Here is a 12,683-nt window from a genome sequence, read left to right as displayed (position 1 = left end):
CCAGGAGATGCTGGGGATAAATAGGGACATAATATAGTGCACCTGAGAGAGGGCCATGGCCTCATGGGGAAGGGCCATGGAAGATATAGGGGAGGCCAGGAGATGCTGGGGATAAATAGGGACATAATATAGTGCACCTGAGAGAGGACCATGGCCTCATGGGGAAGGGCCAGGGAAGAGATAGGGGAGGCCAGGAGATGCTGGGGATAAATAGGGACATAATATAGTGCACCTGAGAGAGGGCCATGGCCTCATGGGGAAGGGCCAGGGAAGAGATAGGGGAGGCCAGGAGATGCTGGGGATAAATAGGGACATAATATAGTGCACCTGAGAGAGGGCCATGGCCTCATGGGGAAGGGCCAGGGAAGAGATAGGGGAGGCCAGGAGATGCTGGGGATAAATAGGGACATAATATAGTGCACCTGAGAGAGGGCCATGGCCTCATGGGGAAGGGCCAGGGAAGAGATAGGGGAGGCCAGGAGATGCTGGGGATAAATAGGGACATAATACAGTGCACCTGAGAGAGGACCATGGCCTCATGGGAAAGGGCCAGGGAAGAGATAGGGGAGGCCAGGAGATGCTGGGGATAAATAGGGACATAATACAGTGCACCTGAGAGAGGACCATGGCCTCATGGGAAAGGGCCAGGGAAGAGATAGGGGAGGCCAGGAGATGCTGGGGATAAATAGGGACATAATACAGTGCACCTGAGAGAGGGCCATGGCCTCATGGGGAAGGGCCAGGGAAGAGATAGGAGAGGCCAGGAGATGCTGGGGATAAATAGGGACATAATATAGTGCACCTGAGAGAGGGCCATGGCCTCATGGGGAAGGGCCAGGGAAGAGATAGGGGAGGCCAGGAGATGCTGGGGATAAATAGGGACATAATACAGTGCACCTGAGAGAGGGCCATGGCCTCATGGGGAAGGGCCAGGGAAGAGATAGGGGAGGCCAGGAGATGCCGGGGATAAATAGGGACATAATGTAGTGCACCTGAGAGAGGGCCATGGCCTCATGGGGAAGGGCCAGGGAAGAGATAGGGGAGGGCAGGAGATGCCGGGGATAAATAGGGACATAATATAGTGCACCTGAGAGAGGGCCATGGCCTCATGGGGAAGGGCCAGGGAAGAGATAGGGGAGGCCAGGAGATGCCGAGGATAAATAGGGACATAATATAGTGCACCTGAGAGAGGGCCATGGCCTCATGGGGAAGGACCAGGGAATAGATAGGGGAGGCCAGGAGATGCCGGGGATAAATAGGGACATAATATAGTGCACCTGAGAGAGGGCCATGGCCTCATGGGGAAGGACCAGGGAATAGATAGGGGAGGCCAGGAGATGCTGGGGATAAATAGGGACATAATATAGCGCACCTGAGAGAGGACCATGGCCTCATGGGGAAGGGCCAGGGAAGAGATAGGGGAGGCCGGGAGATGCTGGGGATAAATAGGGACATAATATAGCGCACCTGAGAGAGGGCCATGGTCTCATGGGGAAGGGATAGGGAAGAGATGGGGGGGCCAGGAGATGCTGGGGATAAATAGGGACATAATATAGTGCACCTGAGAGAGGGTCATGGCCTCATGGGGAAGGGCCAGGGAAGAGATAGGAGAGGCCAGGAGATGCTGGGGATAGATAGGGACATAATATAGTGCACCTGAGAGAGGGCCATGGCCTCATGGGGAAGGACCAGGGAAGAGATAGGGGAGGCCAGGAGATGCTGGGGATAAATAGGGACATAATATAGTGCACCTGAGAGAGGGCCATGGCCTCATGGGGAAGGACCAGGGAAGAGATAGGAGAGGCCAGGAGATGCTGGGGATAAATAGGGACATAATATAGTGCACCTGAGAGAGGGCCATGGCCTCATGGGGAAGGACCAGGGAAGAGATAGGAGAGGCCAGGAGATGCTGGGGATAAATAGGGACATAATATAGTGCACCTGAGAGAGGGCCATGGCCTCATGGGGAAGGGCCAGGGAATAGATAGGAGAGGCCAGGAGATGCTGGGGATAAAAGAAGAGGAAGCTACAAGTGAGAATGATAATAAACAGGAAAACTGACATGCCCAAATAGCGCCCTCTGCCCTGCAGTGCCCTGTGTCATGGCACTGGTCGCACTACCCTAGTTATAGCCCTGCTGACACCCATATATCTGACTGTGGGAAAGTTTATGTTTAGTTTGTTTTTATTTATTTTTTATTCCCTTTACGCCTCACCCGGCAGGATCGAGGGTCCAGACGACAACGTACCCTTAGAAAAACGACTCCCGTACGAGCTACTTACACTCTTTGAAGAAATGCAGAACAGCCAAGAAGACTCAGTTCCCCCGTACCGCCTCCTACGCTGTCTGCAGGCTCTCAATGTCACCCGTGAGTTGGGGTTTTTTTGGGGGGGGAGGGGGGGTGCAGAAGGGAAGTTGGAGTACAGAGAGGGACAGGAGAGTTGGAGGTGGAAAATGAGGGGCGCCGTGGGTTTCTGAAGCAGCACAGAATACAATAGAGGGGTACAGTGAGGAATAAGCCCCCTACCCTCTTGTCTTGCAGTATCTTCTCAGAACGATGTGGCTGAGGTCTTCTCCACACTCCTGACTCTGCTCCTACAGAACTTGCCAAATCCGCGCCTGGTACGTACCACGGAGAAGGGGCACAAAGTAACCTAGCTCCAATGATGTCCAAATATGTGTCTAACAAGCGTTTGCCAAGGAAATATGTGGGGGCTGTAATCTGGCAAGAAACTGGTATCCCCAAAACTGCTGCACCTCCCACCCCTGTATACCAACTACCACAGCAGGCTTAGACGCCCCATTACCAAACTGATTACTCCTCAAAAAACTATTTAACACCACAAACTCACACAAACTACCCTAGAACTGGTCGGCACCCAACTCCCAAACTGATTGCTCCCCATACCTATCCAAACTGACTGCCACCAAACCCCATACCCATACGCGTCGGCCCCGTTTCCAGGAGTGGCAAGGCCAGGGGCTGCATCCACGGATGCAGTTTCCTGGCCTCACGTGCCGGGCAGCCTGAGTAAGCTGAGGCTTACTCAGCTGGCCAACGGCCCGACACTGTCCACCATGGTAACCATCAGTTGAAGTGCTGTGATCGCAAATGCAGCAGGGGGTGTCAGACATACAGGGGATGTCAGACATACAGGGGGTGTCATACAGGGGGTGTCATACATAGAAGGGGTGTCAGACACACATTTGCATATTAGCAAGAACGGAATTGCAAACCTGCCTGCGTGCGGCTTTGCAATTCAGTCCTAAGCGGAATCACCCCCTCAGTCAGTTACTTGGATATAACCCGGGTTATTACAGAGATGCACAGTACTAAGAGTACCAGCAACAGCAAAGGCTGCTCATTACATGGACGCCAACGAGCCTAGGGCCTGATTCAGCTTTGGGAATAGAGGAGCTGATTCAGACCCGCTCGCTAGGATGCGATCTCTCGTAGCTGGCCGATATTTGCAATGCGCATGCGCGAACCACTACGAAAGATCGGGAAGCGCTCCCTCGCTCAGCATAGACAGCCCAGTGGAATGAGTGACAGGAGAGGCCGTTTGTGGGTGGTAACGGGCAGGCCACTAGAAACGGGGGGGGGGGGGTGGAGGTACGAACGCAGGCGTGCCTGTGTGTTTCAACGCCGTTTCATAGGCGTGCATAATTAACAGGCAGCGCCATTGTACACGTCACCTGGTTGTATTTCACACTGAAGTGATCGCGGTGCTTGCGGCAAGATATAGTCAACCTCAAGCGCTGCGAGCACAACCGATGGTGCTTGATGTACCAATGTTTTCATGCACTTCCAGGAGATGACGTGCGCAAGTGGGCGTCTTATGAATGGCTGGTGGGCGTCTGCATACACAAAGTGATCGCACGCCAAGACATAGTGGGCATGCTAATGCCTAGCCGTGCGATTGCCTGCCTTGCTGGGCGTGCGTTGGATTGGCATACGCTGGTAGTGAGCGAACGCATCTAGCGAGAGGGTCTGAATGAGCTCCAGAGGATAAGAAAGAGCACGTACTGTGACTGTGAACCAGGACAAACCATGTTGCAATGCAAGGGGTGTAAATACATACATTTTATTTTGCATGTGGGGTAAATACTGGCTGCTTTTACATGTAGCCCACAAATACTGCACAGCTTTATTCTTACACTGCATTTAGATGTCAGTTTGGACACCTCCCTCCCAAATCTAAATCTCTCTGCACATTTTACATCTGCCCCCCCTGCAGTGCAGCCTGGTGTCACCAAGATGATCAGTTACGTGCTATATCTCACTCTGGGCCTGATTCAGACCCGGTCGCAAGCGCTGTGCGCTCGCAACCGGGTCGATGGTGGGCCAGTGCGCATGTGCACGACGGGCATGCGCGAGACCCGGATAGCGACGGGCAAACCGTCGCTCCGGTGGGCGGGCCAGGGGAGTGGCTGCCCAAACGGAGGCGTTCCCATGTGAACGCCTCCGTTTGGGGGCGGCCCCACTGACATCACGAGTGATGTCAGTGGAGAGATTCTGGCTCTGTTGGAGCCGAAATCTCTCTGGGGCTTGAGGCAACGAGACCCTACCACAAGGGTCTCGTCGCAAGCCCGATGGTCGCGATGGTCAAGACCATCGCGACCATCTTCCTGGCCGCTCGCTATAGCTGTGGGTGGTCACCCACAGCTATGCCAGCGGCCAGGAGGCCGTTCTAAAAAACCAGAAGGCCGGCCCTGATTCAGAGTGAGCGCTATGTCAGAGCGTCCGGCTCTGAATCATGGCCTCTATTCCCAAAGCTGGATCAGGCCCCTAGTTCAGTTTGTATCGCTTCCCCCATAAATGTGACAAAAGACTGTACAGAATTAGAGGGACTAAGATGAAACTTTCTTCTTGTTGTAGGGAGAGGCGATGAGGTCCCTTTATTCCGTCTCTCTGGAGGAGCGCGTCACGTGCCAGCGGTGTTCTTACCAGCGGTCCAGCCACAGCGACCTCTTATCTATTTCTATCTCCGTGTCTTACTCCAAATATCAGAGCAAACTGTCCCTGGTGAGTGTGTGGGGGGGGGAGAGGGGGGGTCAGAGAGGGGGCTCGCTGCGCTACACCAGCTGCAATTGCGTCTTGGTCGTCTCGCTGTGTCCGTCTTACGCTGACCGCTGCGTGACCAGATTATCCATTGGCTCTCTTCCTTTAGTACAAGTACCAAGGCGTTTACCTACCTGTCTCTCACAGGTGGACGTTAAATCGATTTTCATGCGATTATCCGATGTTTGCAGATCTGCGCACGTGCAGGTCCGGTCCTGCGATGTTGCCTCGCAGGGCCCCAAATGCTGCAGCATGATCGCCATGCTGCTGGCGTTTGGGAGCGGCGACGGGCAGCATTCCAGGAATCGGAGACGCGTCTGCACCGTTTTTTGGGTGCGCTGAAGCAGGTGGCTGCATCCTTCTACGCAGTTTCACTGGCTCCCGGCTGCGCAATGTCACCAGGCATCCCGAGTAACATGAGGGTAACTCAGATGGCCTATGGTCACGCAGCTGATCCGATGGCGGCATCCTCGGACGCAGCAGCGGATCACAAAAGCCGGCAGCCAAAATTTTTTTGGTTTTACTTAAGACACCTCCTGCATCTTTTGCATAATTTCAAAAACGCGGCGGCTGCACTATTAGCATCCACCTCTGAATGAGCCCCAGCCCCACTGACTGGCTTCATAAATACGTCTCCTTATAGCACATGGACCATTAGGCCAAACTAGGCATCTGCCTGGGGCGCCAAGGTTTAGGGGGCATCGCGGTTTACAATGGTTTCTAAGGCAGGGGATGTGTTTATGTGAAAGGTTCATTGTAACAGATGTGGCCATTGTTCTGTGTGTATCAGGAGCGCGCTCTCTGGAAATACTTCAGGCCCCAAGAGATGAACGAGGACAAGAACTACTGCCCCAAGTGTGAGCGACACAGCCGGAGTGTCAAGGTACGTCGTGGGCAATATACGATAATCCCTACATTGTGACCTTAATGCACAGCTTTATGTGTTAAATATAATGTATATAGCCAATAATTATCATTTCTTATCACAACTATTCTTGGCAATAAGGAAATAAAAATCACCGGGATGTATTAAAAAAAAAAAAATCACATCCAGGGACTCTGAGAGGAGCCCGCCCCGGTCTGCGGCGTACAAAATGCGATCATATCCCTTCTTCTTCTGTACCCCATGGTGGTAGCGCATTCGCAGGCGGACATTGCCAGGGAGAGATCTTCCGCATCCCTCTCCTGGTAAATGATCCAGTCAGTGTGGCGCCACCTACCAGGGCCAAGCTCAGGGGCTTCGCATTGCGGGACTTTGGTAAATTCCGCAATAATTCAGCCCCTATGAAACCTCTATTGGCCACTTATGCGATTGAAAATGGGAGACTGAAGCAGAAATCTCTGTATATACATTAGGGGGAAATGTAATATTTGTGGGTACACTGCTGTCTTTTTTTGGGAATATCCCGCAATTATTAATTGATAAATAGGCCCTAATGATAGCCGAAGATGGCGTTCGCTATCGGAACAAATCTCCGAAAGGTAAAAGTTTTGTAAAGCTTGATAAATAACAAATTCATAGTATCCATGTATGGAGATGGCATTGTGCCCCAATCCTTGAATTATCTCACCTCAGTCTGTCCACTGTTCCCCCATCCCACCCCATGCTCTGTCCCGGCCTGCACCCCTCTGTTTATTGCTCTGCTCGTCCGTCCCCCCGCGCTCCGTATCACCCTGCCCCTCCACTAATCCGTCCCACTCTGTCCAGTTCCGCCCCCTTCCCCACCTTTCTGTCCCGCCCCCTCTCTCCCGCGGCTGTACACTTTCTCGTTCCAGGTAGGTCCTCCTCCTCTCCAGATCGGGTCTGTCCTGTCGCTCTAATAATAATAATACGATTACTGTATATATAATAACATGTGAGGACGTTATCTATAAGAAGCCAACTCTGTAATGATACAGACCACTTAAGTACCGATGGGTGTGGGGGGTGAAATGTTTTTTTTTTTTTTTGCAGGTACGGTAAACGAGTTCTTATTTTGTAGGTTACACAGCTCCGGTCGCTGCCGCGTACGCTAAACATTCACGTGAAACGCCTCAGCAAAAAGAAGGATTCCCGCTTACTGAAGATAAACAGGACTTTGTCCTTCCCGCCGGTTCTAGACTTGCTGGAGGTCCTAGATCCAGAACATCTGCCAGAAGAGGACGACACTACGGTACGGCAGACGCTGATAGATTGTATTGTGGGGAATAACCTACGAGTCACTACAGGCTCTAAATGGGACGACGTCGGGAACTGTCGCTCGGCCTGTTATGGTTGTTCTTATTTTGCCGTTATAAACTAGTGGAGGCTGCGGCCTTTACTAGGCCTCACTTATTTCCTGCACTTTTTTCCTATTGCCTGGGCCATCCGACCTTACTGTAGCTTCCACCACTTCTAACATCCCAGGGTTATGTAGTCTATCCTGGAGGGGATGCAATCGGGAAACCGACTGTCTTAATCCCGACAGCCGGCTTCCCGATTGCTTTATCCTGGCGTGGGATAAATGACCGGCGTCTATATCTAGACGCCTGTCATTTACCTGACGCCGGGAGACCGGCGCCCGGCATCCCGATCGAAGTGATGCCGGGCGCCGCCAGCGGACAGCCGCGGGGGCGAGGGTTAGGTTTAGGGCACCCGGGGGGGACTTAGGGTTAGGCACCCCCCTGGGAGGGTTAGGGTTAGGCTAGGGGGAGGGAGGGTTAGGGTTAGGCACCCCCGGGGGGGACTTAGGGTTAGGGAGCGGGGAAGGGGCGGGTTAGGGTTAGGCACTTAGAGGGGGGATTAGGGTTAGGCACTTGGGGGGGAAGTTAGGGTTAGGCACCCCTAAGGAGGGTTAGGGGGTTAGGTTAGTAGATACTTACCTTAGAAACGATCGGGATTTCCAGCAATAGCGGGCTTCCGCTGCCGGGAACTCTGCTTCTGTCGGCCTGCTGCTGCCGGGATTCGAACTGTCGGCCACAGGGCCGGCGGTATTTCGTACCGATTCCTCCTGGAGGTGGGGTCTCAGGGATAATACACCCAGGACTGAGGGTCTGTCTGTGTCTCCATTCTGCACTCCCCGAGCTCAGTAATTGTAACCTGTGCGGTTTCCTCCTCTTCCAGCCACACTATACTTACCGCCTGTTTGCCGTCATCGCACATTCCGGAGCTGCCAGTGTCGGTTACTTCTGCACCTACATCAATTGCTGCAAGGACGGAAAATGGTATTTCTTCAATGACTCCAGCGTGTGCAAGGTGAGGGGCTGCTGTTCCTGTCTACGATGATAGGGTCGCTCCACTTCGGGGGCTGGGTATGCTTCATCGACGTTCACAGGGTCGAATATCAGAAGGGTGCTGAGCGTCAAACTCGGCATGCCGACATGTTATTAATGCAATGTGCAGCATTGTAACCGTCGGCAAAGCCTCATGTTTAAAACTTGTAAAGCCGACACAGCGCTGCACAACGCATTGTTGTCACGCCGAGTTACACATTGCGCTCAGTACCCTGAGGAAAGTGGGTCTGACCCCACTGAAACGTGGCCTTGCTATTGTGCTGCATTTATTCTAAATACATAACCTTTAATTACACAGCAAGTCCCTGAGTGCCTTCCTTCTCTCCTAGATATAGATTCGGGAGGAACCACCCACATAACTAATACGCCCCTGAAACGGTCGAGAGACGCCTGCATTTTTTTAGCCGACACTCCCCGTTGCCTCCCCCAAACGCTCCCTCCCGCCTGTCAATCACACTGCGAGTACAGACACGCAGCGTGCTCCTATGGTAATGCATTGCGACACATGCGCAGTGGCAATAAATCGCTCCATTTACTAAAACATCGGCACTGCGCATAACCCTGCACCAGGCCCAATATCTGTATCTGTACGTATTTATACTATTACCCACTATGGATGTATAACACCTCGTAGTATACTGTAGATTATTATATGAGGCATGGACGTGCAGCCCGCGGGGGCCGTGTGTTACAGTAACAAGTTGTTCTCCGATAGGGAAGAGTAACAATAACTTGATCAGGACGCTCTCTCCTCATCCTCTGTGTGTTCCAGGTCTCCTGGGATGACGTAAAGTGCACATACGGCAACAGCTCCTTCCACTGGTGAGTGTGTTACAGTCTGTTGTGTATTGACACAGTGCGACAACCGGGCGCTGTGAGCTGGATGACATCTGCTGTTTGACACCTACAATACAGTGAGCGCCATATAGTATTATTATAGTGAGCACAATATAGTATTACTGACCGCAATACTACATCATAGCGAACACCATACAGTATTATTACATTGAGCGCTATACAGTACTGCAGCGTTAGTATTATTACATTGAGCGCTATACAGTACTGCAGTGTTATTACAGTATTACAGTGAGCACAATACAGTAGTACAGTATTACATTATTACAGTGAGCATTATACAGTACTGCAGTGTTATTACAGTATTACAGTGAGCATTATACAGTACTGCAGTGTTATTACAGTGAGCACACTACAGTAGTACAGTATTATTACAGTGAGCATTATACAGTACTGCAGTGTTATTACAGTGAGCACACTACAGTAGTACAGTATTATTACATTGAGCGCTATACAGTACTGCAGTGTTATTACAGTGAGCACACTACAGTAGTACATTACATTGAGCGCTATACAGTACTGCAGTGTTATTACAGTGAGCACACTACAGTAGTACAGTATTATTACATTGAGCGCTATACAGTTCTGCAGTGTTATTACAGTATTACAGTGAGCACAATACAGTAGTACAGTATTACATTATTACAGTGAGCATTATACAGTACTGCAGTGTTATTACAGTATTACAGTGAGCATTATACAGTACTGCAGTGTTATTACAGTGAGCACACTACAGTAGTACAGTATTATTACAGTGAGCATTATACAGTACTGCAGTGTTATTACAGTGAGCACACTACAGTAGTACAGTATTATTACATTGAGCGCTATACAGTACTGCAGTGTTATTACAGTGAGCACACTACAGTAGTACATTACATTGAGCGCTATACAGTACTGCAGTGTTATTACAGTGAGCACACTACAGTAGTACAGTATTATTACATTGAGCGCTATACAGTACTGCAGTGTTATTACAGTGAGCACACTACAGTAGTACATTACATTGAGCGCTATACAGTACTGCAGTGTTATTACAGTGAGTGCTATACAGTACTGCAGTGTTATTACAGTGAGCACAATACAGTAGTACAGTATTACAGAATTACAGTGAGCATTATACAGTACTACAGTGTTATTACAGTGAGCACAATACAGTAGTACAGTATTATTACAGTGACCATTATACAGTACTGCAGTGTTATTACAGTGAGCACACTACAGTAGTACAGTATTATTACAGTGACCATTATACAGTACTGCAGTGTTATTACAGTGAGCACACTACAGTAGTACAGTATTACATTGAGAGCTATACAGTACTGCAGTGTTATTACAGTGAGCACAATACAGTAGTACAGTATTACAGAATTACAGTGAGCATTATACAGTACTGCAGTGTTATTACAGTATTACAGTGAGTGCTATACAGTACTGCAGTGTTATTGCAGTATTACAGTGAGCACACTACAGTAGTACAGTCTTATTACATTGAGCGCTATACAGTACTGCAGTGTTATTGCAGTGAGCACAATACAGTAGTACAGTATTACATTGAGCGCTATACAGTACTGCAGTGTTATTACAGTGAGCACAATACAGTAGTACAGTATTACATTGAGCGCTATACAGTACTGCAGTGTTATTACAGTGAGCACAATACAGTAGTACAGTATTATTACAGTGACCATTATACAGTACTGCAGTGTTATTACAGTGAGCACACTACAGTAGTACAGTATTATTACAGTGACCATTATACAGTACTGCAGTGTTATTACAGTGAGCACACTACAGTAGTACAGTATTATTACAGTGACCATTATACAGTACTGCAGTGTTATTACAGTGAGCACACTACAGTAGTACAGTATTACATTGAGCGCTATACAGTACTGCAGTGTTATTACAGTGAGCACAATACAGTAGTACAGTATTACAGAATTACAGTGAGCATTATACAGTACTGCAGTGTTATTACAGTGAGCACACTACAGTAGTACAGTATTATTACATTGAGCGCTATACAGTACTGCAGTGTTATTACAGTGAGCACACTACAGTAGTACATTACATTGAGCGCTATACAGTACTGCAGTGTTATTACAGTGAGCACACTACAGTAGTACAGTATTATTACATTGAGCGCTATACAGTACTGCAGTGTTATTACAGTATTACAGTGAGTGCTATACAGTACTGCAGTGTTATTGCAGTATTACAGTGAGCACACTACAGTAGTACAGTATTATTACATTGAGCGCTATACAGTACTGCAGTGTTATTACAGTGAGCACAATACAGTACTGCAGTGTTATTACAGTGAGTGCTATACAGTACTGCAGTGTTATTACAGTGAGCACACTACAGTAGTACAGTATTATTACATTGAGCGCTATACAGTTCTGCAGTGTTATTACAGTATTACAGTGAGCACAATACAGTAGTACAGTATTACATTATTACAGTGAGCATTATACAGTACTGCAGTGTTATTACAGTATTACAGTGAGCATTATACAGTACTGCAGTGTTATTACAGTGAGCACACTACAGTAGTACAGTATTATTACAGTGAGCATTATACAGTACTGCAGTGTTATTACAGTGAGCACACTACAGTAGTACAGTATTATTACATTGAGCGCTATACAGTACTGCAGTGTTATTACAGTGAGCACACTACAGTAGTACATTACATTGAGCGCTATACAGTACTGCAGTGTTATTACAGTGAGCACACTACAGTAGTACAGTATTATTACATTGAGCGCTATACAGTACTGCAGTGTTATTACAGTGAGTGCTATACAGTACTGCAGTGTTATTACAGTGAGCACAATACAGTAGTACAGTATTACATTGAGCGCTATACAGTACTGCAGTGTTATTACAGTGAGCACAATACAGTAGTACAGTATTACAGAATTACAGTGAGCATTATACAGTACTACAGTGTTATTACAGTGAGCACAATACAGTAGTACAGTATTATTACAGTGACCATTATACAGTACTGCAGTGTTATTACAGTGAGCACACTACAGTAGTACAGTATTATTACAGTGACCATTATACAGTACTGCAGTGTTATTACAGTGAGCACACTACAGTAGTACAGTATTACATTGAGCGCTATACAGTACTGCAGTGTTATTACAGTGAGCACAATACAGTAGTACAGTATTACAGAATTACAGTGAGCATTATACAGTACTGCAGTGTTATTACAGTATTACAGTGAGTGCTATACAGTACTGCAGTGTTATTGCAGTATTACAGTGAGCACACTACAGTAGTACAGTCTTATTACATTGAGCGCTATACAGTACTGCAGTGTTATTACAGGGAGCACAATACAGTACTGCAGTGTTATTACAGTGAGTGCTATACAGTACTGCAGTGTTATTACAGTGAGCACACTACAGTAGTACAGTATTATTACATTGAGCGCTATACAGTACTGCAGTGTTATTACAGTGAGCACAATACAGTAGTACAGTATTACATTGA

General features: G+C 48.5%; 1 protein-coding gene across 2 annotated transcripts in view; it reads left to right on the top strand.

Moving 5' to 3' along the window:
• USP18 (ubiquitin specific peptidase 18) overlaps nucleotides 1–12,683 on the top strand; it is a 40,866-nt gene that overhangs the window by 15,570 nt on the left and 12,613 nt on the right. For both annotated transcript variants that reach the window (XR_015878257.1, XM_088470609.1), the window contains exons 4-10: nucleotides 2,224–2,369; nucleotides 2,544–2,623; nucleotides 4,881–5,027; nucleotides 5,854–5,946; nucleotides 7,046–7,216; nucleotides 8,146–8,277; nucleotides 9,088–9,137. Coding sequence is in view for 1 of the 2 variants with exons in the window: in XM_088470609.1 (XP_088326735.1) it covers nucleotides 2,224–2,369; nucleotides 2,544–2,623; nucleotides 4,881–5,027; nucleotides 5,854–5,946; nucleotides 7,046–7,216; nucleotides 8,146–8,277; nucleotides 9,088–9,137 (819 nt within the window). In the remaining variant the exon portion in view is untranslated. The remainder of the gene's footprint in view (nucleotides 1–2,223; nucleotides 2,370–2,543; nucleotides 2,624–4,880; nucleotides 5,028–5,853; nucleotides 5,947–7,045; nucleotides 7,217–8,145; nucleotides 8,278–9,087; nucleotides 9,138–12,683) is intronic.

Source organism: Taudactylus pleione, unplaced genomic scaffold (genome assembly GCF_031769625.1).
Source record: "Taudactylus pleione unplaced genomic scaffold, aTauple2 ptg000101l, whole genome shotgun sequence".
NCBI lineage: Eukaryota > Metazoa > Chordata > Amphibia > Anura > Myobatrachidae > Taudactylus > Taudactylus pleione.
This window is presented reverse-complemented; position numbering and strand designations above follow the sequence as displayed.